This window comes from Stenella coeruleoalba, assembly GCF_951394435.1.
Source record: "Stenella coeruleoalba genome assembly, chromosome: X".
Taxonomy (NCBI): domain Eukaryota; kingdom Metazoa; phylum Chordata; class Mammalia; order Artiodactyla; family Delphinidae; genus Stenella; species Stenella coeruleoalba.
In genome coordinates, this window is record NC_137152.1 from 15,475,407 (window position 1) to 15,498,466 (window position 23,060).

Here is a 23,060-nt window from a genome sequence, read left to right on the forward strand (position 1 = left end):
ACTGCAGAGCAGAATAAAGAGAAAAGAATGAAAAGAATTGAGGACAGTCTCAGAGACCTCTGGGACAACATGAAACTCACCAACATTCGAATTACAGGGGTCCCAGAAGAAGAAAAGAAAAAGAAAGGGTCTGAGAAAATATTTGAGGAGATTATACTTGAATACTTCCCTAATATGGGAAAGGAAACAGTCAATCAAGTCCAGGAAGCACAGAGTCCCATACAGGATAAATCCAAGGAGAAACTCGCCAAGACACATTAATCAACTATCAAAAATTAAATAAAGGACTTCCCTGGTGGTGCAGTGGTTAAGAATCTGCCTGCCAATGCAGGGGACACGGGTTCGAGCCCTGGTCCGGGAAGATCCCACATGCCGCAGAGCAACTAACCCCCGTGTGCCACAACTACTGAGCCTGTGCTCTAGACCCTGCAAGCCACAACTACTGAGCCACTGTGCTGCAACTACTGAAGCCCGCGTGCCTAGACCCCGTGCTCCACAACAAGAGAAGCCACAACAATGAGAAGCCCGCGCACAGCAACGAAGTGTAGGCCCCGCTTGGAGCAACTAGAGAAAGCCTGCATGCAGCGATGAAGACCCAATGCAGCCAAAAATAAATTTTAAATAATATAATTAAATAAAAAGAAAAAATATTAAAAGCAGCAACAAAAAGCAACAAATAACATACAGGGGAATCCCCATAATGTTAACAGCTGATCTTTCAACAGAAACTCTGCAAGCCAGAAGGGAGTGACAGAACATTCTTAAAGTGATGAAAGGGAAAAACCTACAACCAAGATAACTCTACCCAGCAAGGATCTCATTCAGATTTGACAGAGAAATTAAAACCTTTACAGACAAGCAAAAGTTTAGAGAATTCATCCCCACTAAACCAGCTTTACAACAAATGCTAAAGGAAGTTCTCTAGGCAGGAAACACAAGAGAAGGAAAAGACCTACAATAACAAACCCAAAACAATTAAGAAAATGGTCATAGGAACATATCGACAATTACCTTAAATGTAAATGGATTAAATGCTCTAACCAAAAGACACAGACTGGCTAAATGGATACAAAAACAAGACCCGTATATGTGCTGTCTACAAGAGACCCACTTCAGACCTAGGGACACATACAGACTGAAAGTGAGGGGATGGAAAAAGATATTCCATGCAAATGGAAATCAAAAGAAAGCTGGAGTAGCAATTCTCATATCAGACAAAACAGACTTTAAAGACTATTACAAGAGACAAAGAAGGACACTACATAATGATCAAGGGATCAATCCAAGAAGATATAAGAATTGTAAATATTGATGCACCCAACATAGGAGCACCTCAATACATAAGGCAAATGCTAACAGCCATAAAAGTGGAAATCGACAGGAACACAGTAATAGTAGGGGACTCTAACACCCCACTTTCACCAATGGACAGATCATCCAAAATGAAAATAAATAAGGAAACACAAACTTTAAATGATACATTAAACAAGGTGGACTTAATTGATATTTATAGGACATTACATCCAAAAACAACAGAATACACTTTCTTCTCAACTACTCATGGAACATTCTCCAGGACAGACCATATCCTGGGTCACAAATCAAGCTTTGGTAAATTTAAGAAAATTGAAATCATATCAAGTATCTTTTCCAACCACAATGCTGTAAGACTAGATATCAATTACAGGAAAAAAAGTGTAAAAAAACACAAACATATGGAGGCTAAAAAATACGCTACTAAATGAACAGGAGATCACTGAAGAAATCAAAAAGGAAATCAAAAAATGCCTAGAAACAAATGACAATGAAAACACGATGACCCAAAACCTATGGGAGACAGCAAAAGCAGTTCTAAGAGGGAAGTTTATAGCAATACAATCCTACCTTAAGAAACAAGAAACATCTCAAATAAATAAGTAACCTTACACCTAAAGAAATCAGAGAAAGAAGAACAAAAGAAACACAAAGTTAGCAGAAGGAAAGAAATCATAAAGATTAGATCAGAAATAAATGAAAAACAAATGAAGGAAATGATGGCAAAGATCAATAAAATTAAAAGCTGGTTCTTTGAGAAGATAAACAAAATTGATAAACCATTAGCCAGACTCATCAAGAAAAAAAGGGAGAAGACTCAAATCAATAGAATTAGAAATGAAAAAGGAGAAGTAACAACTGACACTGCAAAAATACAAAGGATCATGAGAGATTACTACAAGCAACTATATGCCAATAAAATGGACTACCTGGAAAAAATGGACAAACTCTTAGAAAAGCACAACCTTCCGAGACTGAACCAGGAAGAATCAGAAAATATGAACAGACCAATCAGAAGCATTGAAATTGAAACTGTGATTAAAAACCTTCCAACAAACAAAACCCCAGGACCCGATGGCTTCACAGGCGAATTCTGTCAAACATTTAGAGAAGAGGTAACACCTATCCTTCTCAAACTCTTCCAAAATATAGCAGAGGGAGGAACACTGCCAAACTCATTCTATGAGGCCACCATCACCCTCATACCAAAACCAGACAATGATGTCACAAAAAATGAAAACTACAGGCCAAGATCACTGATGAACATAGATGCAAATATCCTCAACAAAATACTAGCGAACAGAATCCAACAGCACATTAAAAGGATCACACACCATGATCAAGTGGGTTTTACCCCAGGAATGCAAGGATTCTTCAATAAACGCAAATCCATTAATGTGATAAACCATGTTAACAAACTGGAGTAGAAAAACCATATGATCATCTCAATAGATGCAGAGAAAGCTTTTGACAAAATTCAACACCCACATATGATAAAACCCTCCAGAAAGCAGGCATAGAGGGAACTTACCTCAACATAATAAAGGCCATATATGACAAACCCACAGCCAACATCGTTCTCAATGGTGAAAAACTGAAACCATTTCCACTAAGATCAGGAACAAGACAAGGTTGCCCACTCTCACCACTATTATTCAGCATAGTTTTGGAAGTTTTGGCCACAGCAAACAGAGAAGAAAAAGAAATAAAAGGAATCCAAATTGGAAAAGAAGAAGTAAAACTGTCACTGTTTGCAGATGACCTGATATGATACACAGAGAATCCTAAAGATGCTACCAGAAAACGACTAGAGCTAATCAATGAATTTGGTAGACTAGCAGGATAAAAAATTAATGCACAGAAATCTCTTGCATTCTATACACTAATGATGAAAAATCTGAAAGAGAAATTAAGGCAACACTCCCATTTACCATTGCAAAAAATAAAATACCTAGGAATAAACCTACCTAAGGAGACAAAAGACCTGTGGGGAGAAAATTATAAGAAACTGATGAAAGAAATTAAAGATGATACAAATAGATGGAGAGATATACCATGTTCTTGGATTGGAATTACCAACATTGTGAAAATGACTTTACTACCCAAAGCAATCTACAGATTCAATGCAATCCCTATCAAACTACCAATGGCATTTTTCACAGAACTAGAACAAAAAATTTCACAATTTGTATGGAAACACAAAAGACCCCGAATAGTCAAAGCAATCTTGAGAAGGAAAAATGGAGCTGGAGGAATCAGGCTCCTGGACTTCAGACTATACTACAAAGCTACAGTAATCAAGACAGTATGATACTGGCACAGAAACAGAAATACAGATCCACGGAACAGGACAGAAAGCCCAGAGATAAACCCACGCACATATGGTCACCTTATCTTTGACAAAGGAGGCAAGAATATACAAAGGAGAAAAGACAGCCTCTTAAATAAGTGGTGTTGGGAAAACTGGACAGCTACATGTAAAAGACTGAAATTAGAACACTTACTAACACCATCCACAAAAATAAATTCAAAACGGATTAAAGGCCTAAATGTAAGACCGGACACTATAAAACTCTTAGAGGAAAACATAGGCAGAACACTCTATGACATAAATCACAGCTAGATCCTTTTCGACCCACCTCCTAGAGAAAGGGAAATAAAAACAAAAATAAACACATGGGACCTAATGAAACTTCAAAGCTTTCTGCACAGCAAAGGGAACCATAAACAAGACGAAAAGACAACCCTCAGAATGGGAGAAAATATTTGCAAATGAAGCAACTGACAAAGGATTAATCTCCAAAATATACAAGCAGCACATGCAGCTCAATATCAAAAAAATAAACCACCCAATCCCCAAATGGGCAGAAGACCTAAATAGACATTTCTCCAGAGAAGATATACAGATTGCCAACAAACACATGAAAGGATGTTCAACATCACTAATCATTAGAGAAATGCAAATCAAAACTACAATGAGGTATCACCTCACACCAGTCAGAATGGCCATTATCAAAACGTCTACAAACAATAAATGCTGGAGAGAGTGTGGAGAAAAGGCAACCCTCTTGCACTGTTGGTGGGATGTAAACTGATACAGCCACTATGGAGAACAGTATGGAGGTTCGTTAAAAAACAAAAAATAGAACTACCATATGACCCAGCAATCCCACTACTGGGCCTTTACCCTGAGAAAACCATAATTCAAAAAGAGTCATGTACCACTATGTTCATTGCAGCACTATTTACAATAGGCAGGACATGGAAGCAACCTAAGTGTCCACTGACTGATGAATGGATAAAGAAGATGTGGCACATATATACAATGGAATATTACTCAGCCATAAAAGGAAACGAAATTGAGTTATTTGTAGTGAGGTGGATGGACCTAGAATCTGTCCTACAGAGTGAAGTAAGTCAGAAAGAGAAAAACAAATACCGTATGCTAACACATATATATGGAATCTAAAAAAAATGGTTCTGAAGAACCTAGGAGCAGGACACGAATAAAGACGCAGACGTGGAGACTGGACTTGAGGACACGGGGAGGGGGAAGGGTAAGCTGGGACAAGGTGAGAGAGTGGCATGAAGTTATATACACTACCAAATGTAGAATGCATGGCTGGTGGGAAGCAGCTGCATAGCACAGGGAGATCAGCTAGGTGCTTTGTGACCACCTAGAGGGATGGGATAGGGTGGGTGGGAGGGAGACGCAAGAGGGAGGAGATATGGGGATATGTGTGTAACTATGGCTGATTCACTTTGTTATACAGCAGAAGCTCACGCACCACTGTAGAGCAATTATACTCCAATAAAGATGTTGGGGGAAAAAAACCCAGCCCCAAAGACCCCAGAGAAGCTTCTTTAAAACCCCAAAGCAAAATGCCTTCCTCCCTCTATTATGCTTTGATATTCATTAAGATATTTATCATTCTGAGCTGTATGGATTTAGTTACATGTCTGATCTCAGAGCTAGAATATATGTTCCAAAGACAAAGTCCCTGAAGGTTAAGATCATGCCTTGTCCATTTTCTTAACTTTAGCACTCAGCTCATGATCTGGCTCATACTCAATGAGGGCTGAATGAAAGAAGGAGACAATTTAACAGCTGGCATATTTCAAAACTCTATACGCACATTATCACTCTTACCTATTCAGTGCAAATGCATAGTGGAACTTAATGTTATGCTGGTCAGCCAAATCACACGTCGGCAGCATTTCCAGTGTTTCTACCAGCTTCACCATTGCATCATAGTCCTGTTGGCAAGAGGTCTCAAGGTGAGAAAGGCAGGAAACACAGCTCTTTGCAGGTTTTTCTGAACAGTTACGAACATGAGACCACCTCAGCATTTAAATACAAGCCTTTCCCTACAGGCAACATTTAGTGACGTTAAAGCCCTTAAAAGAATAGCAGTGAGATTAAAAACAACAAGGTGGATGAGAGAGAAGACAGAGAAAGAATCCCTGCTATCAGAGGTCACAAAAGGACCGAGGAAAGGAAGTTAGATTCAAAGACGATAAAACAAAACAAACGAGCCCAGCAGCCAGGAAAAGCTACCACGTTTTGAGTGGAGGAGAGTTAACACCAGCAGGGCTGTGGGTTAAAATGAACGGGACATAAACATGTACGAAATCTTACAGTTATTTGCCATGCAAAGGGGGGGAACACCCCAATCCTTCCTATTTTGTCAGAAACAATCACATTCATCTAAACCAGAATTTCTCAACCTTGGCACTACTGACATTTGGGGGCTGGATCATTCTTTATGGTGGGGGCTCTGCTGTGTATCGTGGGATGTTAAGTGGCATCTATGGCCTTGACCCACTAGATGCCAGGAGCACTTCCCCCTCCCTCCTCGAGTTGTGACAACCAAGTATGTCTCCAGATACTGCCACATGTCCCCCGCTTGAGAACCACAGCTCTAAACTGCAATAATTACCCAGGGAGAAATTGCTACTGTGTTTGTCTGAGCTGTGTCCCCTCTGAGCAGTGCCATCTGCTACCATTTCAGTCGGGCTTACAATCGTTCCGGGCCAACTCGCTGACAGCCAGCCACAGTTAGCAGATGAGGACTTCCCACTGAAATCTCACGTCTGTTTTGTGGCTTTACACCTCAACGCTGCTACCCAGGGATAGGGAAGGCAGAGTATTGCAAGAAGCTTCTAGCTCACCCTTGAGCCCAAGAGTCCCACCAACGGAAGGTTATAAAGAGGAGAGATGCGTGAAAGCAAGGGCAGAAGGAAGCCAGCAACTCAACAGAAGAAAAACTTCAAAAAAGGTCATTCCCATTCTCTTGTTCCATGGGGCATAATTTAACCATCATAATTCCTAATAGCATCTGCTATTAAAATCAATTAGATGCATCTGTTTATCACCAGGGGCACGAGTTCCTTAAGTGGTTGACTCTGTTCTTGGTTCAGGTTGTAAATGGAAGCCTCTCTCGTTCAGATTTGAAGACCCGTGGCCAACAACCTCCAATATGGCTTTGTAGAGTTCTGCAGATTACGTACATCGCCCTGTGTTCCTCCAAAGGAAAGGAAGGCAAGACATCCTTAGAAATGGCTCCACAGCATTAAACTTGGAGGGAGGAAACGACTGATTTCCTCCATGGTACCATATTCTACAAACCCTGTCTCAAGAACTCTCCAGAAGCCTCTGTCACCTGTCTTAGAAAAAACCCCGGCATTCCCTGGGTCCTGGACTTGCCTCTCCTACTCCTGCTGTCCCTTCCACTAATAGGTAGTGGTAAACAAAGAATGAAGTGACAAAGGCCTAAAGGAAGTAGCAGAGGAGTTAAGAGCAAAGAGGACAGAGCCAGTTGCCTCAGTTTGAACCTTGACTTTGCCAACTGCTGTGTGACCTTAGGCAAGTTACTTAACTTCTCTGTACTTCATGTTCCTCATTTGTAAAATGGAGATAATCCAAGTGTATACCCCATAGGCTTATGAAGAGAATTAAGTGAATTAGGACTTGCAAAGGGCTTGGAACAACGCCTAACACAAAGTGCATATAAACTGTTCAGTTCTAATTCCTTTTATTAAGCAGTACTGTTTCTGAGATCTTGCTGGAGTGGCCTTCTTCAATATTTCCACCACAACAGATATGCGAGGTGACCTATGACCTAGCCACATCCCTATTTTGTCTGTAAAACAGTTACCTAACCATACACCTAGTGTAAGAGTACTTCATATGAGAAATTCCTCATGTCAAGGAAGAAGTGTGATAGCCTCAGACAAGCATATTTCATACCTGGATATCACGATAGGACAGCAGTAAATTAATGACGATGTCTGAGGTCAGGACCTCGGTATTGTCCGTGCGGAGCTTGATGCGAGCCAGCTCCTTAGCCAGTGCGTCACCCCGGTATTTCTCTCTGGCTCTCCGGATGTCATTTAACAAGGTTTCTTTGTAATAAGCACTGGAGAGGAAAACAAGAAAACCTCCAGTCGCATCGATGTGCATCCAGGACTGTGTTGCCCTTAGCAGCTCAAACAAACTTGGTTCTCGTTGACAGGACTTAGGCTAACACATGGGGGTCTCGCCCAGACCTCAGACTCCCTGCATCCCCAAACAGGAGACACGTCCTACTTGTGAGTGACATTCTGCAAAAACTCACCACTAAACAGTAACAAAGAAATATCAGTTCATTATGACCTTGAAAATATTTTCAAACTTGACCCCATATGTATCTGGATGACCCACAGGACTTGCTACCCACCCCAGCCCATCCCCCTCTCTCTGGTATTTTCAAACACAAAAAAGACAAGAAAGTACCTTACTTGAATAGTAATTTCCCCCACGATTAAGAGATTTTTCACAAAGCTGAACAAAACTCCAAAGCCACGAAACAGAGTAAAATGAGAACTTCTTTAAAATGTATCTATCAGGTGTCCCCAGCTAGTAATCACAAAGCTTTTTGCAGCTGGTCGAGAGCCAGAACCTGGATGTGTCCACGAGCAATCCAAGAAGCCGTGCCTGGACGCTTACGAGCAACCTCGGCCTTTTACCCCCTACTCCCCTTGTCATTTTTGACAGCCAGAGTCTTTTCTGTAAGCAAATATAAGATGTAAAACTTCCTTCATGTGGGTGTCTAGATAATAATAGGGATGTATGACAACATTTCGAGCAGTTTAATTCCACACTGGAATGTCTCACCATAGCCCCTCAAAGAACCAATGCTAGTATCTGGTATTTGGTTTAAAATCTTTAAAAATGACCGAATTTGGTATACAGAGGCCAACTTACAATGACCATAGATTGACTTAAATATGTTGTCTACACTCCAAGTAATTTTTTTTTATGGAGACTGGGCATTGCCAAGCTGTAATACTGTCAACCCATTAAGCAGCTGAAATGTTTTAACTGGAGACAGAAAAATTAGGCTGTTTATTAAAAAGAATAGGTTCAGTAAGTAACACTCTTCAGAGAATGAAAAACAACACCTAACAAATGTCACTTTTAATAGTTATAAAACTATGTCAAAAAAAGTGTTTACCGTACACAGCCTGGTCCAATGCTTATAATAAGATCTCAATGAACATTTCAGGAATTAAGTGATGTCCCACAGAAAGTGCTCTGATAAAATTATCAGTGCATTGCTTTAATTTTTATTTCCTTATTTGTCTATTGCTTGTTACCCCAATGATAAGCAAATTAGCAGATTCTACTAATGTTTAAAATTCTACGATTAATCAAATGAGTCAGTAAGTTGGGTGACAGCCATTGTCCATTTGCTGGACTATAAAGCCATCAAAGCTGTTAAAGTATTATTAGTTCAGCCTGACAAGTAAAAATTTATACTTTAGTTTAGACTTGTTTTCAAGGGTAATTCTGAAAAATAGTTTTAATAAACTAAGAAACCTAATAAGAATGGTAACTTGTAAGTAAATGAACAAAACACTGAATTAAGTATGGCTTGGAGACATCATATATGTAATAAATTTGCAGCCATTTCTGCCTCTGGTAACCAGGGAAGATGCTGCTCATCAATGTGGACTTAGAAATGGCTTCAGGGACTTCCCTGGTGGTGCAGTGGTTAATAATCTGCCTGCCAATGCAGGGGACACGGGTTCGAGCCCTGGTCTTGGAAGATCCCACATGCCACGGATCAACTAAGCCTGCCCACCACAACTACTGAGCCCTCACACCACAACTACTGAAGCCCGCGTGCCTAGAGCCCATGCTCCACAACAAGAGAAGCCACTGCAATGAGAAGCCCGCACACTGCAATGAAAAGTAGCGCCCGCTCGCCGCGACAAGAGAAAGCCCGTGCACAGCAACAAAGACCCAATGCAGCCAAAAATAAATAACTAAATTAATTAATTTTTAAAAAGATTAAAAAAAAAAGAAATAGTTTCAAACCCCTTTTCCTCACAGGGCTCTGGGTAGCCTTCATCAATCTATCAAAGTTGGCATTTGAGCTGAAAATTTATCTGCCATCCCTGTTACAGATGTTTTAAACCATAAGCACCATTTACCCTCTCACTAACCCTTGCCAGGTATCTGGTAGTTCAAGGAGTGGAATCAACTAAAAGGTATTTCAAGTTCTCTGAAATTAAACCAAATCAAAAGAGTTGTTTTCCTCCTGAAACATACACGAAATGAATGAGAAACAAACTTGAATAGCCTTCTTGCAAAGACCTTGCTCACCTAGGAGACTCAAGCTAGCCTACTTCCTTGTCAGACCTGAAAAGATGATACTGAGAGAGTTCTCTCCCTGAGCTTCACTAAAATGTTCACTGTGCAATAAGACAATAGTTACCAATAGTTACCAAGGGGGGACTGAAAGAGGCTTTCCAGGGATGTGCTGCAAAAGGTCTCCCATTTGCTTTCTATGTTGGCATGTGGTCACATATGTCTGGGTTTCCAGTCTTCTTTTCCCGTTACAATCTGTAGCAGAAACTCTGTGTCCAGAGGAGAGGTGACAGGATAGAAAAAGACAAGTGTGCACCTCACACCAACCCTACAGTAGTAACGTTCCACAGTTTGGGGAGCCACAATGCAAGCCACAGGGACGTGTGGTCCCTTACATTTCAAGTCAGTCCTGCCAGTGCTTCGGATTTTCATTTGTTTTGGAAGGACAAATCCTTCTTGAGATGTAACTTTCAGGAATAAATCCTTTAAATTGGCCACAGGCAAGAAAAAAACCCCCAAAACTGGATCCTTTGGTTAAGTAGAATAATTTTTCTGCCTTCACGTTTTAGAACAGGGATGTTTTAAGGACTGGTTTCTTGAGCACTGAGGCTCAAAGAGGTGAGCTAACTGTTCCAAGGCTACACTGTGAAGAATCGCCTGGGCTAGGATTCAAACCCAAACCTGTCAACTCTTGAATCACTACTCCACACTTTCTCCGACATAAATCTACCAAGAACACGTCACAGGACACGCTGAGGTCAGGATGGCTTCAGCTTGACTCAGTACATCCCTCCCCACTTTTACAGCACAAGGACTTATGGTTGGAATGACTTTGCTGACGCATTTTAACAACCTTAACAGCTGATGGGTAGTAGGGAGGAAATCACGTTCAGAAATGACCTTGAAACACAGAATCTCAGAGCTGAAAGAGCATGAAAGAAAATCAGTGACTTAAGTTCCTTATTTTCTAGATGAGAAAACAGCTACAGAAAAGTTATTTGTCAAGGTCACACTGGGAGTTGGAGCCAAACACAAGCTCAACCCTGACCTCATCTCCAGTTTTATTCTCTTTCGGTTACACCTCAACGGCCCAACTTAGTGAGACAGTAAGGAACACTGGATTCAGGGATGACTTCAAAATAATTGGTCGGGGTTCCCCACTCTCTGGGCACTAAGGTCTCTTGAAGTTACATCACCTCCATGGACGTGAAAGGAAAATTTTGGCAAAGCTCCCAGCGTTTTGACGGTTGATGGGAATTACCATGAGGTCACATGGATGTCCTTGAGGAGGCTAGTAAACCTGTCCACCAGGGGCACACACAGCGGACCCAGGATGGTGTCCCAGTTGGGCTGCATGTACTCCGAGGCACGTCTCTGGGCGTCACTCTCGCAGCAAAAATAATCAGCGCATGGTGTCATGATGTACGGGATGAAATAATAATTTCCACTAGATGCCTGGGAAAAAGAAACAAAAATGTTTCACGAAATAATTGATGCAGAAGCACAGCTGTGGACTTGGGCAGGTGGAACCTTGGTGGGACAGGAAAGGAGAAAATGTCTGACGATGAACGACTTGCACAATATGACTATGAATCTATCATACGCAAAACAGGAAACCACTCAATTTCACAAGCTCTAACACGTGGACATACGACAAAAATTTGGTTTCAAATGCTGAACTGATCTGTATATGTTTCTGAACTTCATCAGCAAAGATTTTAGGGTTTTAAGTCTCAGAAATTACATCATTTCATTACATCTCCCCCCAAGTCAGAGGGAACTTCAGCCCAATGATAACCAAGGATTACAATGTAAAGGCTTATTTTCTTCCTTTCAGCATAGGTGGAAAAGCCTTGTTATTTGATAATTTAACCACAGGTGAACTATTTATAAACTTCGTTGAGTAAAAACTGTTTTGCTGGAAGCAGATATTACTAAATATGATTAGTCTCAGAGATGTTTTGAAAAAAGAGGATCTGTTTAAAAATTTTTATATTGTCAAACAATACTCAAGTAAAACAGTATGTTTTTTCTATGGAATAATCATGCTTCATAGTCAAATTGTAATCCTTTGTAAAGCATAAACACCACCTTTAAATAGCATTAAGCCCATGCTCAGTTTTTAGCAGATTTGGTGGACTAAAATATGTTTTTACATGACATTCTTCTATCATAGTCAATATTTTGTCTATACTGTCATAAAAAGCAACTAGGTTAAAATTTCAGACTCTCTAATTCCTTTATCTTCACTAAGTTTTAAAGAACTTACACGGTGCCAGAAATAATTCATCTGACTTCTTCCCTTTAATTTTTTCAACTAAGGGAGTTACCTAGGAATTTTGGCATAATGCAGACATAACCTTGGGAAGTACACTTTCACCAAGAATGAGAAGTCAAAGAAGCAACACAGTTTCATCTAAATTAAAAAGAAATTCGTTCATCACAGAGACAACTGTCAGAATGCTACAACCTCAGATCAAACAGAAGTCTTGGGAAAACTTTCCACATTGGGGAACTAGCTTGGAACAAATATGTGACAGACATTTTAAAGTTTTCCTTTTGAATAAGATTTGCTTACACAAGGACAGGTGGCATTCTTATTTCTATCTAAATTCAAAATACAAATAATTGTCCTGCAATTATCTCCCTCTTTTGTACCTTCTAGAGCATCTGTAGTCCTGTCACGACATGTCTTTAGGCCCTAAAATAATTCGTTAAGCAAAAATGACTAGTGATGCCCCACTCAACCATATTTGAGACGGTCAGCAAACTTTTTCTGTTAAAGGCCAGATGGTAAATATTTCTGGTTTTGTGGGCCATATAATTTCTACTGCAACTACTCGACTCTGCTGTTACAGCATGAAAGCAGCTGCAGACAACATGTAAACACGAGCATGGCTGTGTCCCAATAAAACTTTTATTTATGGGCACAAATTTGAATTTCATATTTTCATATGTCCTGAAGTATTCATCTTCTGATTTTTTCCAAGCACTTAAAACTGTAAAAGCCAATGTGAGCTCACAGGTCATCCCAAAACAGGTGGTGGGCCAACCCTTGTCTAACACTAAGCTTCCTGATGTTTCATGATTCCTGATAATAGGTTTGATGAGAGTACTTACCCTGCTACAAAACAGCAGCTGGATGCTGTCCCCGTGGACACTAGATATTGGGGTTAAACACCTCAAACTACAAATGTCAGTCTGTTACAAAGAGAAGTAGCAAAATTTTTGGTGTGTTGGTGATAAGTGGGGAATGGGAGGAACAAAGACCCTTCCCCCTCTAGTAATATCTTCAAATTCTCAAAGACAGGTTCAAATTGCCCAGCAAAGTAAGGTTTTGGTAGGTTAGAGACGAATTTCTCCATCATCTATAACAAGAAAGCCATGTTGCTAAAGTTAATTAAATTAAATGCCATTTATACACTCAGAAGTTAAATTGCTTGTTCTTCTACCTGAAATTGGTCGAGTTACGGTAAAAGATTTCCTAGTTCAGACTAAGAGGGAGAAAAGAGCTGTGTGAATCAGTGAAGTCCAGAAGGTAAAAAAAAAAAAAAAAAAATCCTTGAAGAAATAGAGTTTGCTATTTTCAAAAAGTTAGAGCTAGGGGGCTTCCCTGGTGGCGCAGTGGTTGGGAGTCCGCCTGCCGATGCAGGGGACACGGGTTCGTGCCCCAGTCCGGGAGGATCCCACATGCCGCGGAGCAGCTGGGCCCGTGGGCCATGGCCGCTGGGCCTGCGCGTCCGGAGCCTGTGCTCCGTGACGGGAGAGGCCACAGCAGTGAGAGGCCCGCGTACCGCAAAAAAAAAAAAAAAAAAAAAGATAAAAAAAGTTAGAGTTAGCCTCAGGTGTGTTGAGCTCCTCAGATCCCCTCCCCAGAAAAACAAACATAACTGGTAACACATATTTTTTAAAAACCATTTGAAGTCTCTATAAGTTGTCTTAAGAACATACAGCAAATGGAGAAACGTTTACTCGAGAAAATCGAGTAAATCTTGATAAGAAGACTGAGACTCTAGTATTTGAGCTATAACCTGCTCTTCCCCTACCCTCGAGCCCAGAGTGACAATTCTACTCTGGATGGGTATAGCCAAGAAGATGGGACCCCCTCCCACCCTCAGCTTCAAGTCTCGGGTGGCAGTTTCTCCCTGGGAAGGCTAGGCCACCAGCATCCTCATTCACCACAGCCCTGTCCTGTAGAAGCTCTATCCCAGGCAAGCATGGCCAAGAGGACCAGGGCTCCATTTCTCCACCGCGTTCCCACTTGTATGGCAGAAGCTCTGTCTTAGGTGAAACAGGCCAAGAATACTGGGCCCTGATCATCTATGTCCCAGCTCACATAGGGTAAAGGTTCCATGCCAAGAGAGGCAAGCTGAGAAGATCAGGGACTGCTACCCTTGCCCAGCACCCCACTCATAGCAGGGTATCACTCTGAGAGGGGCAGGCTGCTACTCCCCGCTCCCCAGCTCTGGAGCAGTGGTGCAGAGGCTCTGCCTAGGGTAGAGGCATGCTGTAAGAACAGAGAGCTTTGCAGCTCTCCCTAAGGGGACTGACTTTATGTGAAACATAGCATGGAGAAGTTCAAACCTACAGGCACTGTCAAAGACAATGGAGATTTTTATGGCAAGAAATTAAGAGGAGGCTGGTAGCTCCATGATAGCAATGGGTGAAAGGTAGACAAGCTAGAAGTTTAACAAAGAGAAACAGGGGAAGAGAGAGTTATGAAAGGCCTCCTGCGGTCAGAGTGAATCTTAAAGACCAGCTTTAAAAACTACCCCTGCAAAGAAGCCCAATGTTAATGATATTAGACTGTGGAACATTTATGTCTCCGGTGATTGGCAAAAACAATAAAGCAATCAGCTAACAATTAGGGGAGACTAACAACTGGATGTAATATCAATAGAGGAAGATCAGTCAGAAACTTAACAGGGAAACTGGGGAAAGATATAGTCAAAGAGAGCCCAGCTATAACCACTGTCATCCCCAGGTGGGGATAGGAGGGTGAAGGTAGCTGTGTGCATGTTCAAGGCTGCACCTTCTGAGGAGTGACATCAGAGGCTGCACACTGGAGGAAATAGGCTTCACTGAACTAGTCCAGCAAAGTCACTGAACAAATAAACCAGCAAACAGGAACAAGTTCCAGAGGCAGGAGGGAGAAAAGTCAGTATCCAGAGTTGCTACATTATCTAAAATGTCTAGTTTTCAGCAACAAAAAATACAAAACATGCAAAGAAACAGGACAGTGTGATCTGTATACAGGAGAAACAGCAGGCACCAAGTAACTGCCTTTGAAAGGACCCCCTGGGTCCTTTTGGACTTTGGAGACAAAGACTTGAAAACTGCTATTATAGATATGTTCAAAGAACTAAGGGAAACCACACTTAACAAATTAAAGGTATAACTACCATGCATCATCAAATACAGAATATCAATGAAGAATCAGGAATTACCAAAGAAGAAGCAAATGGAAATTCTGGACTTAAAAAGCATAATAACCAAAATTAAAAATCCACTGAAGGGGCCCCCAACAGGAAATTTAAGTGGAAGAAACAATCAGTAAACTTGTAGACAGATCAATAGGGATTATGCAAACTGAAGAACAGAGAGAAAAAAGAATGAAGAAAAGTGAACAGAGCCTCAAAGAAATGTGGGACACCATCAAGTGCACCAACAAACACAACTCACAATGGGAGTCCTGAAAGGAGAGGAAAGCAGCAGAAAAATACTGAAAGAAATCATTGCTGAAAACTTCACAAATTTGATTAAATGAATCTACATATCCAAGAAGTTAAATAAATTCCAAGTAGGATAAACTCAAAGAGATCCACACCCAGATACACTGTAGTCAAAATTGTGAAAGACAAAGTCTTGAAAACAGCAAGAGAAACAAGTGTCTTACCGTGTACAAGGGCAATCCAATAAAAAACATCTGACTTTTCATCAGAAACAGTGAACGCTAGAAGGCAGTAGGATGACATATTCAAAGTGATGAGAGAAAAAAAAGTGAACTAAAAATCTTATATCTAGCAAAACTATCTTTTAAAAATGAAGACGAGGGACTTCCCTGGCGGTCCAGTGGTTAAGACTCCGCACTCCCACTGCAAAGGGCACGGGTTTGATCCCTGGTTGGGGAAATAAGATCCTGCACGCCGTGTGGCGCACCCTTAAAAAAAAATCAATCTAAAAATAAAGGTGACTCTAACGTCACTCAAAGTATACAAAGTCTCTAGAGAAAATTTCAACACCCTAATAAAGGATCTGAAAGAAAATCTGAGGGGAAATAAAGACATTTTCAGGTAAACAAAAACTGAGATAATTTGTTCCTAGCAGACCTGTCTTACAAAAAATATTAAAGGAAGCTATTCAGGCTGAAAGCAAGTGACACCAGACAGTAATTTTAATTCACATGATAAAAACAAAGTATGCAGTATAGTTAGTTATACAGGTAATTGTAAGAGACAACATAGTTGCTAATTTCTTCTTTCTTAACTGGTTTGAAAGACAATTGCATAAGATGATGTATATAATCATATGTTGGGGCCTGTAACATATAGATATGTAATATATTTGACACTAGAAGTACAAAAGATGTAGGTGGAAACAAAGCTGTATTGGAATAAGGAAATAGCACCATTTGGTAACTTGAATCCACAGAAACAAATGAAAAGAATCAGAAATGGTAAACAAACAGGTTAGTGTAACTATAAGTACTTATTTTCCTTTCTTCTCTCAGCTTTGTTAAAAGATATTATACAGAGTAATAATTCTAACAAAAATACATACAAAGATTACAGCTAAATAAACCTGAGTATCCATAAGAGGTAGGTAAGTTGAAGGTGCAGGAATCCAACCTATTTGGATAGAATTGTTACAGGTTTTAAAACTATTTCCAAAACAAATATTTCTGCTGAAATCTTGACAGTCTTCCTTTAGCAAACCTATTCTACCCAAATAGCACAAAAGTTACCTTTGCCCCAGTCCTGCTCTAATCCTCAATAATGAGGTGTGAAAAAATAAGATTTTGACAAATATATGCTCTGTGCTGTCACAGGTTATGGCTCAAGTGGGCAGAGCAGCAGTGGTGGAGGCTGGTGAAAGCCTGCCCACAGCTGGAGCGGATCTGATCCTCTGAGCAAACATTTAGTCTCAGTTTGAGAAAATAAGGAGAAAGAAAGGGAACGCATGAACTCTAAAAACAACTGAACAAGTTTAACGAACAGGACTGAGGAGACAGCAGGTATCTGGAGCCTTGGGAAAGTAAAAATACTTCCTTTGAGAAAATCTTTCATAAAGTGTATATAGAAGTTTAAGAAATTTTACAGAAGGAAATTGGGGCTCATGATTACATTTTAAAAAGCAATTCATAAACTTCCAAATGAAAGCACAGGCTCTTGAGTGCAGTACTTTTGTTCTTACAAAGAATAGGCCCAGACACCTTCAAATGATGGAACACATTCAGACTTTTGTTGGTGGGGGAGACGCAATATTAAAAAGAAAAACATTGATTAGCATAACACATGCTCAATAGCAAACCAGGCTTGGATATTTGTAATTGTTACATTTATAAATGGAAACATCTAAGAATCCAGCTCATTAAAACAAATTTAACAAAGGCAGCTTAGTTTCCTACATAAAGGGGCATTAGAACCAGTATGCTAGGCACATAACTATGTAAACCCTTATTCCAAACACCCTTCAAGTATTTCCAAAAGGATGATTCTGATACAGTAAGCGAAGTCAGAGAGCAGAGTAAAAGCCACTGGTCTCTGACACTATGAGGGTAGGGAGTAGAGGAACCTGTCCTCTGAAGTTTTTAGTTCTAAACTTAGCAACTGAGATTTCCCAAACTACTACCATCTACAAATATCAGCACAATGAACAGTTCATCCCGTAGCATCACTAGGTTAAATAATAGGTATCTTTAAAAAAGCTCTCATTACAAAAGTATGGTTATAAAAATGCCTAATAGACCAACTGGTGAATAATGTACTTCATCATTCTATCATTTAACTTTGTTTTGAAATTTTTCTTACTATACACTGAGATGAACACCTTTGCATATGGTATAGGTGCATATTTACACTGTGGTCTTTTCCTAAGAATAGCTTCCCAGGAGTGAGACTACTAGAGCAAGTTTAAGGTTCCTGATATGTGTGGCCAAGTTGCTGCCAAAAAGGATGGAGCAGCTTATACTCCCACTGGTAGTACACGAAGGCACTTCAATTTCACCACTGTCTCAGGAGAGCTGGGTAGTGGGGTTTTTTTTTTTCACATTTGCTAAGTTAGGTAAAAAAGAAGTAACTTATGATTATTGAAATAGGAAGTCAGTATCATATCAGCTCAAGCGTAGCAAGATAGTGGACAATTTGTATAGCCAAAGATTGAATCCCAACTCTGCTCCATACTAGATGATGACCTTGGAAAATGTACTTATCCACCTAAACTTCAGTTTTCTCATGTTTAAAATGAAGACAATAATACTGTCAATTTCTTTAAGTGATAGAGGCTTAAAGACGGTCATGGCACATAGTGGACATCCAATAAAAGTACTAGCTATGTTAGATAGTTCTAGACCAGACCAGACCGGGAATTCTGAACCCGGAGCCCATTAATTCTTGGGGGTCTGTGAACTTGAATGAGAAAAAAAAATTCCACCTCTGTCATCATTTGCCTTTAATTAAAATGCAACACAGTCTTCGATCAGGAATGTAGGTAACCCATTCTTGTTTTAGCAGGACATGGGACTTTGTTACTAATAGAAGTCACAGAATTTTTCATGTCATATTACAGTTCCTACAGAGATCTCAAAATAACTTTTATACTTATCACTACTCCAAAATTATGACAGTTTTTAGACTTGCTGCTTCATTTTATTATTTGAGACATCAGTAAAGGAGGACATAGATTACAATATACAACTTTAAAAATATTTTTGATAACCATATTTCAGTATAAATATAGTCATACTGAAATATAGTTGGTCTCCTTTGTAATCCTTTGTATTTATTTAAGCACTTTAAGATACATTCTGAGAAGGGGTCCATAGGCTCCTCCAGACTGACAAAGGAGTCCCAGGCCCCCAAAATTTAAAAAACCCTGTTCTGGACTCCAAGCAGATGTTTCACATAGAACAGCCTACCTGTAGCCCTAAAACATCAGAGATTCTTCAGTGGGCTTCATATACGAACATTTCCATGATAATAGTGTGAGTCCCATCCATAAACAACTGTCTGGATTCTCCAGGACAGCCCAGGAGAGCAGAGCATGTTGGGGTCCCAACCTAATTGCCCATCAGGTTCAACCATGGCCACTAAACAAGAACACATGGGACACACCCCCCAGCAGGCTCCTCTGCAGGCACCCTGTGCAGGAAGGCCAGCGGCCCAGGAAGGCCAGCACAGAAACACAAGTGAAGGGGCCTCATTACACCAGCACTTAGTTTTGTTTATGGCTAGCAGCAGCTCACATAGTTGGTCAAAAACAGCACAAGTTTTATAAATTAATTCTTTGGAGCAAATAAAATGTGTACGAATTTATCCCAACCAACTCATGATGAGACTTTCAGCTTGACCTTCCAGGGAACATTTTAAAAGTAATGATACAAACATTTAATCAGTCAACAAATGGCTTACTCAAAAGAAGGGGGAAAAATCTAAGGCAGATGGAAGGTGGTTTAATACTACCCATGAGGTAAGCTGATTTCTGAGCACTTATGGAAGAATGCATACCTTGATTGCTGGCAGATTCAAGCTTTGGAGCTTAAATCTTGTAATACAAATGGACTGCAAATCCTTAGTGAAAACTAGAATTTAAACAGCATAGAAAATTGTTCCCAAGAAAACTTAGGGAGCAAATGTGCAAACCTAAGACAATTAAAAAATTATTTAACGTAACCATGTCTGACAAAGTCAATTTATTAAGGAAGAAAATCTAGGTCAGGTATCACTCTAAAACAAAATGATTACAAGGTACAATTCTTTGTCTAGTCAGTTAAAGGAGAATTTTTAAAAATCAGCATGCTTGCATATCAGGGAAATGCATTTTTTTTAAGATCAATGCAAATAGCATTCTACATTGCTATCTTTCTATACTGGCCTGGTCATAAGAGGAACAAATGCATATACAGAAGCTGAGTAACAATTTCAGTTGGATAATCAGACTACTGTGCCACTGAAAGGTGAATGAAGATACCCCTGCTGGAAACATACCATGTAGCACCAACTGAGCTATTCCAAGAGTCCACCTGCTTTGTTCAAATAACAGAATAGCTATCATAAAGTCAGAGAATTATTTCAGAGCTGGCACAAATCACAGTAATCACCTTATTAATAACCATCTCATTTTATAAGGGAGGAAACCGATTCCCAGCAAGGTTAACCAACTGGCCCACAGATGACCACAGAGCCAGGCAAATCTCATGTCCTCCCCCTCCCTTCCTAGACTTCTTGTCACTGTCATTCCAGCTTAATTCTGAAATATCCTTAAATAGACACGGACATGACATACAAAACAAAATGCCCAACACCAACAGATGAGTGAATGGAGAAGTTTATGGTATGTGAATTACGTCTTAAAGAAAATAAATGGGTATCATGGGACACTAAAGACTTATTCAGTTAGTAGGCAGAATTAAATATTTCTATCTCAGTTCTGACATTGGCCCTGTGAAATGTGACATTACTCCTGTGATATTCAAGAGGTACAGAGAAAGTTTTATGGTTCACACCTCCAGAGTACTCCAACTTATTTATTTATTCAGAGTACTCCAATTTAAAAGAGAACACAGACCACAGGCATGAAGGGGGAAAAAAGACAAAAGACTTGAACAGAGAACTTAAGATGAGGTAGAAATAAAAAACAGCTATACAAATGAAATAAATATTCAAAGGGCAGAAATTTTTACATAAATCACATTCAGTGCGTAAAATAAAATTCTCCATCTACTATGAGAGCTAGCCTTCTTGTTTGAAATTCAGTCTTCATAATAAAAGTGGTAGAAATTCTGATTCTGAATTCAGAAAACCCAAAGGATATGGAAAGTAGAAAAGAAATTTAATTGCCTTTTTACCAAAGTGTCCCTAAGCAATCGACATCATCCTTGGTAATTCTGGATCCCAAGCCAAAAAAACCTGAAGAACTGAGGAAGGCAAGAGGGAAGGACCAGGAGAAATTCTGTTATTCTAAACTTGAGGCCTCAGTGTGCTTGTAAGCCAGGTAAAAGACTTCCAGTATTGTAGACAATACCCCCAATACTGCCAATGTCTGTTTCTCAAAGAATTTTCACTTCACTGGGATCATAGAGGTAACTATTTTGATGGGAACAATGAGCTTCTTTCAAATCTCACTGGCTTTCCAGAGGAAAAAATAATCACCTAGTCCAGAGGTCAAGAACCAGATTAGTTTTTTAATAAGGTGTTTTTTAGTAACATGATCCTAGCTTGGAAATTTAACTCTGCTTTTAAAAAACCATCTCTGATCTCTAGCTTTAGGACATGACAAATGAAAGTAAGGTCTAGTTTACTTTGAACAATTTCTTCTAGAAGTATTGGGTGGAAAACCTCATCTTCTGCTAGTAATTTTCCTGGGGAACAAGGAAGGTTTATGTTCCCATGCTTCCTCTCTGGTGAGGCTACGCACAGCTTCCAAATAATTTCCCACCAATTCAAAGGAAAAAATTATTTCTGTGCATCTCAGCTTTCGAGGTACATGCTTAGTCTTGGGGTATATATGATTTACATATTTCTCAAGTAAAATGGTTATAAGCTGGTGGACACTCAGGCGTACACCCACATCCCCCCTTCAAGGAAGGACGTGCTGCCCCAGCTACCAGGAGCATTGCAGCTCTCACCCCTGCTGTCAGCCCCTTCTGGAACTGCCTCAGCTGCAGAGAGCACTTCACTCAATGTCACTCTCCTTCCAGTGAGGGATGGATACAGGAGAATAAAGGCTTGGCCATCCCATCCCAACTCAGAACTACTCCAAAAGGTCATTCCAGCTCAGAGCTCCCCAGGGGGGATCGGCCAAGGCTGCCACTGAGCCTGCATCCCAGATGGATTTCTCTCTCTTCCCAGTCCTGCTTCCTGCTCTCCTCTCCCTCAGAGGTGATCCCAAGGGCACTCCTCAATAAATCTGTTCACTAAACTAAGTCTCAGAGTCTACTTCCTGGAGGGAATCAACCTGCAAAATATAACGTAACTTTGAAAGTATGGTTATATTTACAAAGGAAAATTAAAACAAACAAAGAATACCTGTGGACTATGTACAATAATAACAAACTACCAGGAAGTTCCAAGGTTTAATAGATAAAGTAGTCTCTTGGGGTTGGCTACATTTTCACTCGTTTTCATAAAGGCTATATTTTCACTCTTGTTTTTGATTGTTCATCATATAAATATGTTTTCTGAAGTGATAAAATGCTGATAGGGTCTATCTTTGTTATCTCTAAAGCAGTAGAAGATAGCCTAAGAATGAAAATGGATGAAAATAATATACGAAGTCATTTTTATGGATCTCTGATCAAAAACTGAATTACATTTTAACTCAAATACTGAATTACAAAGCAAAATATGATGTGTTAAAGATTTCTGTGAAAGGTATTTCTTTTTAAAGTTTTTTAAAAAATATTTACTTATTAATTTATTTATTTTGGTTGTGCTGGGTCTTAGTTGCAGCAGGTGGGCTCCTTAGTTGCAACACATGGACTCCTTAGTTGCGGTATGTGAACTCTTAGTTGCAGCATGCATGTGGGATCTAGTTCCCTGACCAGGGATCGAACCTGGGCCCCCTGAATTGGGAGCGTGGAATCTTAACCACTGCGCCACGAGGGAAGTCCCGAAAGGTATTTTTTAAAAACAAATCTTGAAAAGGAAATTAAGAAAACAGTTTCATTTACAAGAATATCCAAAAGAATAAAATATCCAGGAATAAATTTAACTGAGAAGGTAAAAGACTTGTACACAGAAAGCTATAAAACACTGCTGAAAGAAATTAAAGGGGACCTAAATAAATGGAAAGACACCCTTGTGTTTTTGGATTGGAAGACTTAATATTGTTAAGTCTTAAAGTGATAAACAGATACAACGCAATCCCTATCAAAATTCCAATGGCCTGTTTT

At 39.9% G+C, this 23,060-nt stretch overlaps 1 protein-coding gene across 1 annotated transcript in view; it reads right to left on the reverse strand.

Annotated features, from left to right (window-relative positions):
• The window catches only part of MAP3K15 (mitogen-activated protein kinase kinase kinase 15), a 147,966-nt gene that overhangs the window by 87,102 nt on the left and 37,804 nt on the right, over positions 1-23,060 (reverse strand). The window contains 3 exon segments of the mRNA XM_079911706.1: positions 5,465-5,571; positions 7,565-7,733; positions 11,211-11,404. Coding sequence (XP_079767832.1) covers positions 5,465-5,571; positions 7,565-7,733; positions 11,211-11,404 — 470 coding nt within the window.